This window comes from Eurypyga helias, unplaced genomic scaffold (assembly GCF_000690775.1).
Source record: "Eurypyga helias isolate BGI_N326 unplaced genomic scaffold, ASM69077v1 scaffold10132, whole genome shotgun sequence".
In the NCBI taxonomy this organism is placed as follows: Eukaryota; Metazoa; Chordata; class Aves; order Eurypygiformes; family Eurypygidae; genus Eurypyga; species Eurypyga helias.
In genome coordinates, this window is record NW_010237832.1 from 23,278 (window position 1) to 41,927 (window position 18,650).

The following is an 18,650-nucleotide window of genomic DNA, read 5'->3' on the forward strand; positions in this document are numbered from 1 at the left end:
CAAGAGAGTATTATATGCTGCTTCTAGTGAGAAGTGATCCTAGCATAAAATAATGTGTTATCGGAGCACTGTGATCTCTCTTTAGAAAAACTAGAACTCTCGTAGGGTGATTGTAGTGGGAATGGGAATGAGTCAGAAACACAGAAGAGTGTATGTATGTTAATATAAACTGATGAAGTGCACTTCATATTTCTGTCGCAGATTGTCATACCGAAGGGCAGAATATCCTCTTCACTGATGGAGAATACATTAATCAAATAGCAGCATCTAGAGATGTAAGTGTTACATGTGATGGGTAAAGTATTTTTCTCTCAACTGAATTACTTTATTTTACAATACCTACAGCTTCCTTTCTGCTTAGTGTTTGGCTTTTTCTTTACTGCCACAACTAAGGAAGAAATCTGCGTAACTAGAGATAACAAGAAACTGCCATGTTTGTGCATAATGGAACAGTATTTTGGCGTTTATCCACACAATTTTGATTTACGATGGATATTTCAGATTTTTTAAAATTTTTCAGATAGGTTTTAAGAAAAACTATTGCGCTTTCTGAGGGAAAAAAACTTATAAATGGAATAATGACTTTTTAGCATGTTATTGTACAGGATCTCTGTGGGATAAGCTGCCTAGAGCTTAACTATAAGCTATAATTTTTTCTAATTTAATTTTCTGTAACCGCTTTGGTACTTGTTGGGGAACTTCAACCAGATTTAATAAAATAGGTGGGAAAGAAACTACATTCTAATAGATTTTTATATGAAAATTGTCTATTAGCCAAAACTCTGGAAACCCAAGTAAGTGGTTCTACTAGGGGCAAAACACTTTTAACTGTTCTATATTTTGTTCAGACAGTTATTCCGTTCTTCTGGACTGGTCAGTGTTTTTTGACAGTGGGAAGGCTGTAAAAGAAGGATGGGACAGGGCTGGGTTGAGACAGGGTTGGCAGGAGATGCCAGACATACAACTATGAGAAAACCAGGATGGAGCCATTTCTCTACTAACAGAACATGGGCAGATGAAGATAAACTGCATGCAGAATTTGGGGTTCTGAATCAGGAGAAGTGAAGGCTTAAAAGATAAATGCAAATAGCTATAAAAGTGAGATTTCTATAATGAGATTCAGAGAATTATTTCTATAGCAATTGACTGTTTTCATAGTGCTTTCGTAGAATTCAGTATATGTTTAAGGTCTTTAAGGTGCTTATCTTCAGCACATCCTGTTTGGCACTTTTTTCTCCTCTGTAATAAATGTTACTTTATCAGTGTGTCCTCTGATAATCTACTCTGAAGTAGTATATACTGATGCACTGAGGCCATGAAAAGTAAACAATTGTATTTACTGTACAGTATAAAGTAGAATCATTTATTTATTTATTTATCGCAGGATGGCTTTGTAGTGCGAATATTTGCAACGAGTACGGAGCCAGTACTGCAACAAGAACTGCAGCTTAAGCTTGCAAGAAAATGCTTACATGCCTGTGGCATTTCATTGTTTGATCTGGAGAAAGACTTGCACATTATCAGTAAGTCCCCTTCTTTGAAGGTTAATCACAAGCTAGTAATTCAAATAATACAGCTGAAACACTGCCCTTCCCTTTGTTTGCCTTTATTATGTGCAGGAAGGTATAGCTCCATGATAAAAATGTAGAGACGTACAAGGTTTTGAAGCTGCTTATGTGTAACCCATACACTCATTTTGTATTACTGCTGTCTGTAGCACTAGCCATGGTTTTCACGTATTTTCTGCTAGTTGTGTAAGACATATATAATTGCTTTAAGCTTGGGCTTCATAATACTGCTCTTATAATGTGTGGTTAAGATATAAAACTCCTTGCTGTGGGTTAAAGTTAACAAAAGTTAAGAGGACTGCTGGCTGGATTAATGGAAAGGTAATGCACTGAAAGATGACAAATACATGGAAACCACCTTTGCATCAGAATTTGAGATGCAAAAGTGTTAGTGTCTACAAAAGTATTTTTGAGAAATATCACTCAGCATTTGCTCTGGGGTTTTTATCTCTGTTAAGTGTCCGCTTTTGGCACTGTCAGAACAAAAGCATACTGGGCTACATGGCCTTTTTCTCTGACAAAGTGCAGTTGTTCTTAGGCTAGTGCTTTCTTCTTTGAACAAATCTGCCAGGTCTAGCCCAGTAAGCCGCCTTGTGGCAGCAAAACTTTCTTTCACTTGTAACTTTCTAAGAAGCTTTATGACAAACTGTCCCTGGCAGAGTTAGGTCTGTAAACTCTTGTGGAACTGCCTAGTAAACTGTCCGGTTAACACAATCTTCCTCTAACAGGTACAGGGTTTGATGAGGAATCAGCTGTCCTCGGTGCTGGAAGAGAGTTTGCACTAATGAAAACTGCTAGTGGAAAGGTACTGAAAATGTTCTGTAGTAAACAGGAAATTACATCAATATATTTCTACGTGTTTTTTTAATTTAAATATTATTTTCCATTTTTCCTTTTTGCCCTTCAAATATGTTAGAATTATGTGACTGTGTTTAGGTATGTTTTCAGACCACACTTTAAAGGGAAAAAGGCAAATAGGTATTTGAAAACATAACCAGATGGTGTTGGAACCATTGAGAAATCTGTGGCTTGAATTTATAGGAATTTCTACAGTCAGTCTTACTTAAGAGTCAGTTTGAGGCTTTGTTTTAGATTTGAGGGACAGAATTATCATGTGTTAGCACATTTGCAGAATATTTTACCTCATGACTTTCCATAAATAGTCTGACCTTAGTAATTTATTTAAACCCCAGCCTGATTTTTATGATCCTTCCAAGAATTATTGACTTCCCTCAGGCAAAGTTTTCAACTGATTTCTTTAGCATCATCTTAATGATTAGGTGTGTTGGTTCTGCTTAGTGGAGACTGTTTTTCAGAGACATTTGCATATTCATTGAAATCTAGAAATAATTTTGCTTAATGTAGAATGTCATAGTAACAGTATTTACTGTGTTTCAATTTCAGTTTGGGAAACTAACTAGTTCTTTGTTTTCCTGCATTCAGCATTCTGTTGATTTTTTTGAATGAAGGCCTTCCTCTACTTCTATCAAAAGAGTGAGATTGGTGAAAATGTTCAGAAATAAATGTAACTCTTTATTCCTAGTAAAATTTAATAGTATGAAACAGGATTGGATCAAGCAGAACTCTTCAGACATTTTCTAGTTTTGATCAGTGAAGTTGTGCGTTTAGGTATGAAGTAGAATCATAGAATGGTTTGGGTTGGAAGGGACCTTAAAGATCACCTAGTTCCAAATGCACTGCCATGGGCAAGGACACCTTCCATTAAGTCAGGTTGCTCAAAACCCCATCCAGCCTGGATTGGATAATCTAAACCTCCCCACTTTCAATTTAAACCCATTACGCCTTGTCCTGTCACTCCAGGCCCTTGTAAAAGGTCCCCCCCAGCTCCCTTGTGGACCGCTTTAGGTACTGGAAGGCTGCAATAAGGTCTCCTCAGAGCTTTCTCTTCTCCAGGCTGAACAAGCCCAACTCTCTCAGCCTGTCCCCATAGCAGAGGTCCTCCAGCCCTCTGAGCATCTTTGTGGCCTCCTCTGGACTCGCTCCAACCTGTCTATATCCTTCTGATGTTTGGGGGCTCCAGAGCTGGACGAAGTACTCCAGGTGAGGTCTCAGGAGAGCAGAGTACAGGGGGAGTATCGCCTCCCTCGACCTGCTGGCCACACTTCTCCTGATACAGCCCAGGATACGGTTGGCTTTCTGGGCTGCCAGCGCACACTGCCGGCTCATGTTCAGCTTTTCATCCACCAGTATCTCCAAATCCTTTTTCTCACGGCTGCTCTCCATCCATTTTCTCCCCAGCCTGTATTTGTGTTTGGGATAGCCCCAAGCTATGTGAAGGACTATCTGTGAAATCCATGTCTCTCTAATTTAGCTACAAGGATGTCGTGCGGGACAGTGTCAAATGCTTTACATGAGTCCAGGTAGATAAGTCAGTTGCTCCTCCCTTATCCACCAGTGCTGTAACCCTGTTGTAAAAGGCCAACAAATTTGTCAGGCACGATTTGCTCTTACTGAAGCCATGTTGACTGCCACCAGTCACCTCCTTATTTTCCATTTGTCTTAGCGTAATTTCCAGGAGGATCTGCTCCGTGGTCTAGCTGGGCACAGAGGTCAGACTGACTGGCCTTTAGTTCCCTGGGTCTTTCTTTTTTCCCTTCTTAAAAATGGGGGTTATGGTTCCCCTTTTTCAATCAGTGGGAACTTCACCAGTCTGCCACAACTTCTCAGATATGATGAGTAGTGTCTTAGCAAATTCATCCACTAGTTCTCTTGGATCCGCAGATGTATCTCGTCAGATATCCATGGACTTGTGCACCCTCAGATTCCTTAGATGGTCTAGAACCTTGTCTTCTACAGTGGGCGGTTTTTCATTCTCCCAGTCCCTGCCTTTGCCTTCTGTGACTTGGGTGTTGTGACTTGAGCACTTGTGAGTGAATACGGAGGCAAAAAGTTTTTGAGTACCTCAGCCATCTCTATATTCTGGGTAAACACATCTCCCATTTCCTTCTGGAGAGGGCCCACGTTTTCCCTAGCCACTTTTGTCACCGATGTACCTGTAGAAGCATTTCTTGTTGCCCTTGACATCCCTGGCCAGATTTAATTCCATCAGGGCTTTAGCTTTCCTGACTTGATCCCTGACTTCTCAGACAATTTCTCTGTAATCCTCCCAGGAAACCTGTTCCTGCTTCCACCTACTGTAGGCTTTCTCTTTGTGCCTTATTTTGCCCAGGAGCTGCTTGTTCGTCCACACAGGCCTCCTGGCATTTTTGCCTGAATGCCTCTTTCTTGGGATGCATCGCTCCTGGGCTTGGAGGAGGTGATCCTTGAATACTCGACAGCTTTCTTGGGGCCCCATTCCCTCCAGGCCTTCATCCCATGGAACTTTGCTAAACAGATCACTGAAGAGACAAAGTATGCTCTCGTGAATTCCAGGGTAGTGAACTTGCTGTGTGCCCTCAGTGGTACACTAAGAATCTCAAACTTTCGTGGTCGCTGCAGCCAAGGCTGCCCTTGAGCTTCACATTATCCACCAGCCTCCCCCTGTTGGTCAGAACAGGGTCCAGCATGGCACCCCTCCTCTTCGGCTCCTTTATCACGTGAAGAAGGAAATTGTCAGCAACGCATTCCAGGAACCTCCTAGCTTGCTTGTGCCTTGCTGTGTTGTCCCTCCATCAGCTGTTGGGGTGGTTGAAGTCCCCCATGAGGACCAGGGCTTATGAACATGATGCTGCTCCTCTCTGTCTATAGAGGGCGTCATCTGCTTCGTCATTCTGGTCAGACACCCTGTAGCAGGCCCCCACTGTAATGTCTCCTGTCCCTGCCCTCGCCTTAATCTTGACCCTTAAGCTCTTGGTCGGTTCCTCATCCATCTCCAGGCAGAGTTCCATACACTCCAGCTGGTCTCTGACATAAAAGATGACACCCTCTCCTTGTCTCCCCTGCCTGTCCTTCCTGAAGCGCCTGTATCCTTCCATTCTGATGCTCCAGTAGTTGGAGCCATCCCACAGTGTCTCTATGATGCCAAGATCATAGCCCTGCAGGTATGCGCACATCTTTTAAGTCATCTTTAAGCCCCATCCTCCTGACACCCACCCTTTAGATACTGATAAGCATTGATAAGATCCCCCCTCAGCCTCCTCTTCTCCAAGCTGAACAGACCCAGCTCTCTCAGCCTTTCCTCATATGGAAGGTGCTCTAGCCCTTAATCATCTCAGCGGCCCTGCGCTGGACCCTCTCCAGTAGCTCCTTGTCCTTCTTGAGCTGAGGAGCCCAGAACTGGACACAGCACTCCAGGTGAGGCCTCACAAGTGCAGAGCAGGGCGGGAGGATAACTTCCCTGGACCTGCTGGCCACGCTCTTCTTAATGCATCCCAGGATGCCCTGGGCCTTCTTGGCCATGAGAACACACTGTTGCCTCATGGTGAACCTCTTGTCCACTAGGACTCCAAGGTCAATTATATACAAAAGGTAGCTCTGTTGCACAGTAGAAAACACATTTAAAACCAAGCAGAATCTAATCAGAATGTTTCCTCCATTAAGTCAAAATTCATGAGTTAGGGATAGAGGTATTGAAATGGTGTAACCCACATCAGGAAAAATTTTATGTAGTTTGCAATTATGGGATTTAAAGTAATGCAACTTAAAAATGATGCAATTTTGAAGTGCTGTGACATAACCGAAAATGATAAACTGTTTTCTTCTAGATTTATTATACCGGCAAATATCAGAGCCTTGGAATCAAACAAGGTGGTAAAAAAATGGGTTGAGCTCCCAATCACAAAATCTCCAAAGATTATTCAGTTCTCTGTTGGACACGATGGTTCACATGCCTTACTTGTTGCTGAGGATGGAAGCATATTCTTCACGGGTTCTGCCAGTAAAGGAGAGGATGGCGAATCAAGTACGTATTACGCTTGCTTGCTGGATAGTTTATAAAAGCCTATTAACCACCTTTTAATTTGAAAAGATGATTTTTAACATTTTCCAAGAATATGTAAGCATGTCACTGGGTTTGAATTTTATGCCAGCCACAGGTCTTGACAACCAATGCTACTGCCTCTCCCAGTTAGTGAGGTGTTAGTCTCAGTTTTAGCACAGTTCAGATTGTGTGGTAGGAGTGCTATTTTACAGTTGCCCTGGGAAAATGCCATCACAGGTTTGGTCAAGAGAATGTACTGTCTGCCTGGTACTTTGTCTGAAAAACTGAGGAGACAAGCTTTTGCTTCTTCACTGTTGTTTTAGAGAACTTTGGACACAGGTGTTTGGCCAGTAAATGCCTCTCTGTAATGGAGAGGAAGGAACACGGATGAGAAATTGTAGAAGCAGTCTTCTGTGCTTTATCAAGTAGTACTCTTCAGACATTAGAGAAGACAGATTAACTTCATCTTCAGACTAAAAAATGCTTCTTTAAATGAAATTTATAAATTTCCTAGTTTTGATCTCTGAAGCTGTGTGTTTAGGTTGAAATATACTTTATATGAAAATAAAATATGGCTTTAGTTGCCCTAAAGCTGTGATTTGCTGTGATACTATACTAAATACTTCAAGAAATAGACTGTTGTGTGAAGTTGTATGAAATTAATGGGGGCAAACAAAAAAAAAAGAATGTGTTTTGATTAGTACCTAGCCCGTGAGCTAGGTATCAGCTTAAAACACATCTGATATTCTTGAGTTGTCAGCCTCCTGATGTTTACATTTTAGTAGGATAATATAATGTTGTATTTCATAGATAGCATTTTTGTATCATACTGAAGCCTAACTCAAAATTCAAATTAATTTCTCAATGTTCTGTTTTAATAGTGTAGTTTGATGTTACCATTAAAATATATTTATTCTTCACAAAGCAGGTATGTGGAAGAGTTTGGTCTGCTAGCCAGAGAATTTAAACACAGATTTAGTAAGACTGACATTTTTGTGCTTCAGTGTAGTCAGAAATATGATAAATAATACTCAAATGTTGGTATAAAATTTGAGTCTATAGGCAGTGGTAGGTGGTTAGAATTTAAAAAATTACTTAAAATATAATTTGGAAATAGATTTATAATCTTGTTAAACAGCAGTGTACAGTCCAGCTTTGTCTCAATCAACTGTGTTGAAGTTTTATCTCAAGAAAATTGTTAGCAAAAACTCCCTGGTCTGCATTTGTGAGGTATGGCATACTCATGCAGAAACAAAGCATATTTAACATATTGTTCCTGTGAAAGTTTCACTGCACTGACAGTATTCCCAAGAATGTGTGGTTTTTCCCATGTAATGTAACTAAAATACAGGCAAGAACCTATTTTAAGGTTTGATAAAGGATATGGAGTGTATTCTTGAATGTGTTCAGGGGAGAGGTATTTAATGGTAGTACTCCTGTGTAAAAAATTTCCAGTAGAGTTAACTTAAGATTGAAACAAAAATATTTCAGGACATACATTTAAAAGCAGAAATTTCAAGATTTTTTTTTTCATAGAATCATAGAGGGGTTTGGGCTGGAAGGGACCTTAGAGAGCATCCAGTTCCAACCCCCCTGCCATGGGCAGGGCCACCTTCCACTAGACCAGGTTGCTCAAAGCCTCATCCAGCCTGGCCTTGAAGACATCCAGGGCTGGGGCATCCACAGCTTCTCTGGGCAACCTGTCCCAGTGCCTCACCACCCTCTCTGTGAAGAATTTCTTCCTGATATCTAATCTAACCCTCCACACTTTCAAGTTTAAACCCATTACCCCTTGTCCTGTCACTACAGGCCCTTGTAAAAAGTCCCCTCCCAGCTTCCTTCTAGGCCCAGTTTTTGCGGTTATAGGGAAGCTATCCAAAATACAATTACACTGATTCTTTTTGTTTGTTTATTTATTTATTTAATTAATCTGCAATTTCAGGTGAAACAGAAGTTTAGCACTTTGAAGTAAATTGCTATCGCTGCTTTAGCTTAAACAAGCAACTTTTAGGTGGGACGTTCTAGCTCTTACTAGGTCTCACAGAGGAATCTGCTCAAGGACCTGATCAAGGTCTCTCTGAGTTCTTTTAACAGCTCAACGGTCTTCTAACTGATCTAGTTCTCTTTGTCACTTTCTAATTTGGCTCAGAGTGGATGTGCACAAGTTTTAAGCTTTTTCCCCTGATTTCTCTTGAACATTGGCAGGGAGACTAGGCTTCTGTCAGCGGGGGGGTATATATAAAAGAAAAACTTGAAGACTCCTTACTAAAAGATACCTATCTAACCACAGCTGTGCTTGCCGTTGAACTTTTTTGAGAGAAACCAGTGTGATCCAATAAAAATTAGACCAGGACATCATACAGATTTTTTTTTTTTTCAGTAGTAGTCTGAAAACTGACCCCTACATATAAAACAAATGTTATTGTCCCCTTGGGTGTTGTTTTGTGGTTTTTTTTTTTTTTTTTGGTAGACTGACTTGCATTATGTATTTATTTAAAGCTAAAAGCAGACGGCAGTCAAAACCATATAAGCCTAAAAAAATTATTAAAATGGAAGGAAAAATTGTCATATCTACAGCGTGCAATAATGGAAGCAGTTCTGTGATTTCAAAAGATGGAGAACTCTACATGTTTGGAAAAGATGCCATTTACTCTGATAGTACAAGTAAGTTAATATTTGTTTTTTAAGTGATTTTTCAACTAGAGCAATTGAAATTAGTCTGGAAGGTTTTAGCCTGTGGAAATGGTGATTGTGTTTCTTAATCTCCTAATAGTTTTCTGAATTTCTGCTGATTCAGCCAAATATGACAGAAGGCAGTTTCCTTAAGTTCTGTAAAAAATATATAGCAGCACTGCTGACAACTACCAAATTGAATGCTTCCACTAGGGTGGGGGAGGAATCATTTGTTGTATTAATCTGACACTAGAAGGCCACATGGGGAAAAGTCACAGAAACGAGACATGTTTTGTTATGAACAAAGGCTGCAGGAAACCAAGCCCTACACATTTTTCTACTCAGAAGACAGCCTGTTTAGAATTTGCAGGTGATCTAGTACATCTCAGTTTAAATAAAATACTAAAGGGATAAACTCCAATGGCATTACAACTTCTTTAGAATTGTTTTTTAGAATAAGTGATTTGCAGCAGGGTTTGGTTTGGTTTTGGCTTTTCTTTCTTTGCAGGAGAAATAGCCTAGTCCTAATTCTCTGTTCACTTCTTATTCTAGCACTTGTTTTCTGTATCTGCTGTTTTTCTCCCTTGCTGTTCATTTAAAAATTGTCGGTTTCCACTAGCAATTTTGTTATATTGCTGAAGTTTCCTTCTTGGGTAGAAAGTCCAGTTTACCACTCAACTGTTTTATGTCTCGTAGGTTTAGTAACAGATTTGAAAGGCCATTTTGTGACTCAAGTAGCCATGGGCAAAGCTCACACCTGTGTATTAATGAAGAATGGAGAAGTTTGGACATTTGGCGTAAATAATAAAGGGCAGTGTGGACGAGACACAGGCTCCATGAGCCAGGGAGGAAAAGGTGAGGGACCTAGGTTTTTGCTTTTGTTTTGTGTTCTGGAAAATACCAGAAATGAAACAGCTAAGCATTTTATTATAAATTATAAAATAAAATATTAAAATACTAAAGCTTAAGTACATGCAATGTGCTTAAAAACAGGTATGGATGCTTTCACTTCAACTGTCAGGTATTTGGTGTTCTGCACATACTAATAAACTTAGATATGTAAGTAAAAAGTTTTTGAAATCTCAATTACTTCTCTTTTGTCTGTGAAAAAGCTTTTTCTTTTTGATTCATTTGTTTAAAAAAAATCTAACTAACCTCATCACTCCTGGTCTTACTATGTGCTGTTGTCTTAGTAAGAAAGTATTTTCTACCTTTTCTGTTTTGCATTCTGTCCTGAGGCATCTGTTTGCCTAGACAGGGCATGAATGCAAGTCTACATCTTTCTCTGCACAACGGAATGTTTCAATTACTCCTAAATATAGGTATGAAAAATCATACCTATTCACCTCTGCTGGATTGGAATTTACGTGACAAGTAAATGATCACTTCCATGTGTACTGAATATAAATGTTTCATTTCCTGTTTTTAGTCATGAAATGAGATATACACCCCATCCCATGCTCAGAAGTTTCAAAAGTGCCATTGTGCTGGCTGAGCACGCATATGAGGCATGCCTTGTCATTCCTTTAAAAATTCTGATCTGTGAGTGTTCGTCAGAGCCTCCTCAGTAGTCACTGTTGGCCTCAGAAAACAGCTGTTTCTTATTTCAATATCTTAATTAGGTTTTGGAGTTGAGAACATGGCAACAGCCATGGATGAAGACCTAGAAGAGGAACTGGATGAAAAAGATGAGAAGTCCATGATGTGTCCTCCGGGCATGCATAAATGGAAGCTGGAGCAGTGTATGGTGTGCACTGTGTGTGGAGATTGCACAGGCTATGGAGCTAGCTGTGTTAGTAGTGGGCGTCCTGACAGAGTACCTGGAGGGTAAGCCAACGTGTGGAAATACACTGACTTGAGTGTGTTGTATGTAAACTGAGCTAATGTGTTAAACTTCAGTCTGAGCTAACGTACCTAAAAAGAGTCTGTCCTTTTAAAATTTGGAAGTAAGTTAAAATTTTTGTAAATTGCTTGTGATGGTCGCAGGTGATTTAGTTTTACATGCATTTTTTTCCATTTCTTTACCGTGTAATTCTTTCCTATTAAAGATAAACACTAATATAATCTGACTCTGGACAGAGCTGCTGGCTTTGGGATAGCTTTTCTTTGTTCTGTGATGGAAGTTACTTATCTTGCTGTTCAGGTTGCTTTTATCTGTTACTTCAGGGTTGAGCTGTGTAAAGGGCCACTTTATATGTTGCCATTTCTGTTTCTTCAGCATTGCATGTGCTCATTGTTTCCTTGTTCATGTTTTCATGTGGTGTATGTTTAATTAAATGAAGAAAAGTTAATGCTGAGAAATTAGTTCAGTTATGTAGGATCGGTGTATGCTCCTTGGCACCATGCAACAGCAGCTGGGATTTAAACTAGCTATACTTCCTCTTTATCTCAGGAAAAATTACATGCATAAAGATAGAACAAACTGATAATATACTTTTGATTTACCAAGGCATCAGTAATGCACAACAGTTATAGTGATAAAGCAACTCTGTTTGCTGCAGAATCTGTGGCTGTGGCTCAGGTGAGTCGGGCTGTGCTGTATGTGGCTGCTGCAAGGCGTGCGCTAGAGAACTGGATGGCCAGGAAGCAAGGCAAAGAGGAATCCTTGATGCTGTAAAAGAGATGATACCTTTAGACCTCTTGCTTGGTAAGTGATATGAAATTAGCAAGATGGCTTTTAATTTTCTATTGTAGTGCACTACTTTTTTTTCCACTCAATATTTCTGATTACACTCATTAAAAAACTCGGTCCCACTGCTGACTTTTGAAACTTGGAGTAACAGGGTAGTTTAGAAATAAGTTTGTTCTTTTCAGGTAATATTTCGATTCTTCTGTATGATAAAGTTTTGTATCTTAAGTAATGCAGTTCTTTCTTTCCAATGAAATTACTGAACATTCAGATTTACCGGGCAGTTTCAGTATAATATTGTTGAAATGGATAAAATGTTGCTTGTCAGGCAGATTTATTTGTTGGTGGTATAGCAAAGTGGGATCACTCTGGTAAGTGAAGTTAATTTTAATCTTGCCATTAGTATGGGATCACAGAATCACAGAATGGCTTGAGTTGGAAGGGACCTGAAAGACTATCTAGTTCCACCCCCCTGCCATGGGCAGGGACACCTTCCACTAGACCAGGTTGCTCAAAGCCTCATCCAGCCTGGCCTTGAAGACAGCCAGGGATGGGGCATCCACAGCTTCTCTGGGCAACCTGTTCCAGTGCTTCACCACCCTCTCTGTGAAGAATTTCTTCCTTATATCCGAATGGAACCTGTCCACATAAACATGTGTTCCGTTTTGACCTGGATAGTTATGTTACTAATGCTGATACTACAGAGTTATTTTTGTCCTTTTTTGATAGCCTGAAAATTCTTGTATCAGGGTTTTTTACAGTCACATAAAAGATGGGGAATATTGTTTTTTTGAAAACTTTTTTCTTTTTTCGTAAAAATTTTCAGAGAGAAAGAGCTGCCAGGAATGTGGAAATTACTGTTAAAAAAAACCCCAAAACACCTACCTACCCTCCCTCCCCCTAAGAAACACCTTAGGGAAAAAATACCAACTGATATGATTATTGGAAAATACAGTTTAGGATCTTGCCTTGTAAGAGCTGTTATCACAGTATTTTTAATATTGTGTTCTCTGTACTTACAATGAGGCAGTTACAGTTTTTGGAGCAGACATTCCTTCCTTTTTTTTAATACTTAGATTTACATAGAGCACTTGAATCCTACATGAGTGTATGGATATATTATATCTGGTATAGAAAAGAACCATAAAATAATCAAATGCGTGACTTAAAATATTTATATTTCTCGACAATTTATTGTCAGGAAGAGTAACAATAGAAAAGTATATCTATACTTTGTGGGATTTTTCTTTTACCAAAGCAAAAGTTAAATAGAAACCAGAAGTGTCTCTCTTGAGAATTTTACACTAGTGACTCCAAAGAACCTTATTGTGCAGTCCTGATACGTCTATACATATATTTCTAAATGTAATTTTCTTGTATCACAGAGGTAGGTTTATCCTGAGGATGAATTTGGTAGTAGCAGTTCTGCTTCACAGCTCTGGTCTCATGCATGACCAGAGAGGAGTTACGGTGTTTGTGCTAACCTCAGCTTTGCTAACTCCTCTCCTAGTAGGACAGACAACAGCTCTTGGTGCTGTGTTGGACTTCGCATAGTTTGAGGTGTGGGCCTTGAACTGGTTGTCCACATTTGTCTGGAGAAAAGTGACGGTGCTTCCAGGTGGAGTTTTTGTGTGATACTGGGGGCAAGGTGTATTTTTAAAGTTTTTTTTTTGGTTGCAATTTGCTGGGGGAAAAAAAAAATGGGGCAAAGGTAGTGCTTACAGTACTTCTACTGTTGCATTCATTCGGGTCATGTTTTCTGTTTAACAAAGTGCTTATCAGTTTCTTTCAGATTCCTAATAAATTAGCTAGTTTGGTGAATAAGTCAGGTTTACATACAGATGCATATGTGCATTAAGTAATTGCATTCTGCGTAGTAAGCACCAAGCATGTAATGGTAAAGCATTTTTAAACTGAAAAGTATCTACTTAAAACATTTTTAAAATATAAGCAATTTTATTCTTGTTTTAATAATAATGCCTTTGAAAAGTTTTGGGGGAAAATTGAGATAACCATGATAACACATAACTAAATGAAAATATGTATATGCCTAATAAAAAGCAAGTATTAAATACTATTCAGTAATGTTGGAATTGTGGCAGATTCATGAAAATCAGGAAATTTACTCAAATCCTTCATTTCCAAACACTGTGTCAGAGCCACTTAAAGAGCAGGGTAGTAAGTAGGCTCCAGATTTCATTTACTTAACTTCTGGGGTTTACTACCATCATAACAAGTTTTAAAGATAGTTTCACATGTTTTATTTCTTAATCTATGTAGCTGTCCCTGTTCCTGGAGTTAATATTGAAGAACACCTTCAGTTACGGCAAGAAGAAAAGCGACAACGTGTGAACAGGAGGCATAGATTGGAAGAAGGAAGAGGTAAGTGACCTTCTTATTGATGAGAGGCTTGAGTAGTTCAAGAAAACATCTTAGTCTGTTTTCTAAGAACAGAAAATAATTAGTTTTGCTCCACTTGAGTCAACATAGTAACCAAACAAAAACCAGAACCTAAATAGCTAGCTTATGTTATTTAGCATGCTTCTGGAAAATTGTGGAAAATCTGTATGTGTAACAAAGTCTACTCATAAGGATCAGAATTTTAATGGTGAAGAGTGCCATTCCATATCACTTTCATGTAGTTAATTTCCATTTTTTGCTGTTTCCTAGTTGAATAATGTTTTCTGGACATGTAGATGCTAAAGCATTTTATATATTGAATTTATATGCCTTTATGTATGAAGAGTTGAAATGACTGCAAGCCTGTCCAGTTCTATAGTATGAATTATTTTATTATTATACATTATCAGATTTCTGTTGTATAGTAGTAATCACAGTTAATGGCCAAATGAACTTTTCTGTAATTGAATAGCCTGCAAAAAATGACACACTGACTGAATTCAGTTAAAAAAAACCAACCAACCAAACCAACAAAAAAAACCCCACACAAGCAAACCTACAACCAAACGAAAAAGAACCCCCAAAATAAACCTACATAATTTGAAAGTTTACTTGTCCTGTATATTATCTACCCTGGGAATTGTTGATTTTCCCCATGAACAATATATACTTTGACAGGTTTTTGGTAGTCCTCTTGTTTTAAAATACCTCAGTGTCTTAATCTGGTAAATACTTAAAGTTGGGAGATTTAGATCGATGTAGATGTTTTAGTGAAGCCTCATGATGTGGTTGGTAAATTATTGTGTGTTGAGAAGAGCAACAGCTTTATTGGAATTTTATGATCTTCAAGTTCGTGCGTGTTACTAAATATCATTTTGATTCCCCTTTTAGGAATTAGATACTGTTTTTACTCAGATACAAAATGCACATTGTAATCAGACTTAGTTCCTAGACTCCATGCCAGTGAACCTTGTGTGGCAGATTGTGGCGTTATTTCACTTACATGAAAGAAATGACTGGTCTTACCACAAATAAGGAACAACAAGGAAGAGAAAGCTTCTAGTTTCCTATGCATGTGGAAAAGATTGGAATATTTATTTGTCTTTGCATCTTTGTGGTTAATTTTAGCTGTGAGGTGGAGAGAGGGAAGCTGCCATTCTTCCTTTGTCTAGGTCGTGTTGGAGCTGCATTGCATACTGCTGACAAATATTAGGTACAGACATTTCGGTTTGCCTCCATTTCTGTGGTTAGAAGTAGAACCAAAGCAGCTTATCCCTTTGGTATGCCATCTGTCTCTTTAAAAAGGAGAAAAAAATCTAACGGAGTCTTAGGTGATCAAGGTCAGGAATGTGGTGTCATTGTCGGTTTGATAGGTGTGTGATGCCTGTAGCTAAGAAGCTACTGCTGGTTGGCTTGTTGCACACATCCATGCTATATTCTGTATCAAAAGAGCATTGAAATTCTTCTGTGGCTATTACTGTAGAGGGTATGTCTGGCTGGAAGGGTTGGAGATTAGTCTCCTGCTTCAGTTCGGAATGACTTACGTGATAAAACTGGGAATAGTGTTTCAAAAATACTTAGAAAACTTGATTTACCTAATCTGATATGAAAATTTGATTTGATAATCAATCTTCATTTACATAATCAGATCAAAAAGTTGTTTTGTTGCTTCTCGATCCAAATGCTGAAGTTTTCCGTGGGTTGCTGGAAAGAATAACACCATTCTTGAGAACTCATCAGGATGCTCATCTTTCGTGAGAGAGAGCAAGAACATTTAAATGATCTACTAGATTTTCATTTTTTCTCTGCAAAAGGTTTTGCAGCCTGAAAACCCATAGTATAACTGATGTTAAAAAGAAGAGGCAGACTGCTTAGTTTCCCCAGAAAGTCCTAGTATTTGTGCATATATAACTGAGCAAATCCTTGCTAATGAAATAGCTATTTAGAGATCCAAAGAAAAATTTCAACTTTTCACTTCTCTGAAAACATCACTTAGTCAGTTAAAGACCAGATGATCTCTGTTAGGGTCTTTCCTTCAGGTATACAGTCTTCTGTTTGTCAGGATTATGGTTTCTGGGTTGTAGTGTGTTAATGTGCAGCGTTTGTTCTTTTATGCCAGATCAGGGAGAAACAAAGCATGCGTAGTGTTTGATAGTCAAGAACAGGATCCATCACTCAGTGTTGCTGATCACTCTTTAGTTACATACAATTGATGACAGTTATTCAATACAAATGTTTTCAGTAGATCTTGAATGTCTTATAAACAAGTGGATTATGGAAGCTTTTAAAGTAAACATAGGAATATTTCATTCCTAAAACAAGCAAGGAAACAAAACAAAATAAACAAAAAATAACAAATAAATCCGTCACTTATTTGCCCACTGAATATGCTGAAATAAAGTTTAGGACCGAAGTGTAAGAGCACAAGTGCTGGAAGTATACTGGTTTCCACACTGTGGGTTTTTAAGTGGTCTAATTGTTTCTTTACCAAAGCTCCCAATTTAGTCCTGGTAGAGTTAACATCTGATTTAAATACATGTTCCAGCGGTCCACTCAAATTAAAAGGGAGAAAGTGGGGGTTATGGCTACAAGTATGACCATCTCTTAACTCCTTCACGAGGTCAGTTGTGGTCTCTTACATGAAAGATGTGTATGCTCATCTTTATATTTGCAGAAAAAGTGCAAATAAAATCTGAATGTCTGTATTCTGGGAAGGAGAAGTAGTTGTGATAAATACCTACAATATCAATGGTCTACTTAAATGTTACGGTCTTTTCAGTTAAGAGCAGTTAACTCAGCTCTCAAACATCTTCCAAGTCAAAGTAGCCTGCTGCTGTTGTTGTTCAGCAGCACCATACTGAGTGATGAGTAACTCCAGAAGTTTTACGTGCTTATGCTGAAGATTTCTGGGTTTTATTTTTAAATGGCAGTCACAGCAGATTGGTTTATTCTTGCTCTGATAAAGATTATTTACTGGTTATCTTTCTATGTTTCAAACCATTTATTCATGTTGCTTCACTCAAGAAAGAAATTTTATTTTAGTGACAAGTTAGATCCTTAAATATAACAGTGGAAAAAAGTGTTTCAGTGTGGGATGATAACTATTATTTCAAAAAACTTAAGAGGTTCTGAATATTGGTTATATTTCTTTGCTCTTTTCAGTGCAACCAATATGTCTAGTGTATCCAGGTGACAATTTCTGCTTCTTTTCTGTGACAGTGGTAGAGCTACTTCACTCAGCTGCTTCTTTCTGCTTCTAGCTTAATGGCAGTTGCAAGAGCAGCGAAGAGGGCTCGAAATCAATTCAACATTTTTGAATCTGGTGTATGACCTCTTGAGAAATAATGCCAGCTGTATTCATCACAGCTTCTTCCTAATTTCCCATTGTAGTTATTGATGGGTGTTTCTCAGCATTTCACTGTCTCTCAGGTTCTGGTGAGAAGGGATGGAGCTGATGTACTATACGAGGAAAAAAATGTTTGTTTTTCAGGCTAGTTTAGAGCTTGATGGGAATGGTGGGAGGTGAGCAAAGAAGTAGTTGCACTTTATTCTTTTCTGTGATAATGAGGAAATTTTGTATGCTAGAATATTCAGAACATGGTTAGATCATTTTTCCTTTCCTATCAAACACCAATTTTTTTAGGCTTGGGGCATTAAATTATGCCTTAATGGATTACAGAAATCCCTGGGCCACACTGTACAATTAATATAATGAACCTAAGATTACCATTTACTGAGTGTGCTAATCTTGAAAGCTGTTTCTGCAACTCTTTCAGATTAATATTTGAAGTAATAGAATTTAGAAGTAGTCAAAGATTTCAATTTATCACTTAAAGATAACTTTTTTCAGAAAGCTCTGAGAGTGGGAAAATAGCTTTTTAAACAAAGTATATTCAATTAATAAGTTGAAAAATAGAGAAATAACTCTTAATATGGTGATAATAAATCATCTGAGTGTTGTGGTCCATTGGTATTTCTCTACTACTCTTTCTTAGCCTGTGATGTAAAACCCTTTAGATGATCATTACTGAGATACAGATTTGATGTGTAATTAACCAAGGTTTAGCTTTTGATGCCTTTACAGAAAGGGAAAATTATTTTCCTTCAATCTTACTTTACTTGGAACAACAAAAAAAACCCCAGGAAATTGATTAATTTTAGCCAAAGCTGCTGTGTATTGACACAATATTATCTGAGGCCACCTGTATTTGGGCAACTTTTGATTTTTCTGTAGTGTAATTGATTCAGTAGTTAATTTCACTGTGGTAGGCTGAGTATTATATAAACCTGTTTAACATCTGCCCAAGCCACTATTGGCTTAGAATCAGTTCGTCAGTAACACTGTTCTCTGTTCATTGCTGCACTTGTGCCTAAATATACGGCAGAACTCTCTCTTCAATTGCTATATTTTTCATTAAATATTAGTGCACCTTCTTGCTGTAGTTTCAGTTAAATATTTACTTTGATGCTTTCAGAACTTGGAAGGTATGTGTGTTTCAAA

At 38.4% G+C, this 18,650-nt stretch overlaps 1 protein-coding gene across 1 annotated transcript in view; it reads left to right on the top strand.

Moving 5' to 3' along the window:
• LOC104506606 (E3 ubiquitin-protein ligase MYCBP2-like) overlaps positions 1 to 18,650 on the top strand; it is a gene marked incomplete at both ends in the record, with an annotated part of 81,735 nt that overhangs the window by 14,419 nt on the left and 48,666 nt on the right. Inside the window, 10 exon segments of the mRNA XM_010147610.1 lie at positions 202 to 275; positions 1,385 to 1,523; positions 2,297 to 2,373; positions 6,233 to 6,282; positions 6,284 to 6,429; positions 8,947 to 9,111; positions 9,817 to 9,975; positions 10,743 to 10,947; positions 11,622 to 11,767; positions 14,030 to 14,131. Coding sequence (XP_010145912.1) covers positions 202 to 275; positions 1,385 to 1,523; positions 2,297 to 2,373; positions 6,233 to 6,282; positions 6,284 to 6,429; positions 8,947 to 9,111; positions 9,817 to 9,975; positions 10,743 to 10,947; positions 11,622 to 11,767; positions 14,030 to 14,131 — 1,263 coding nt within the window.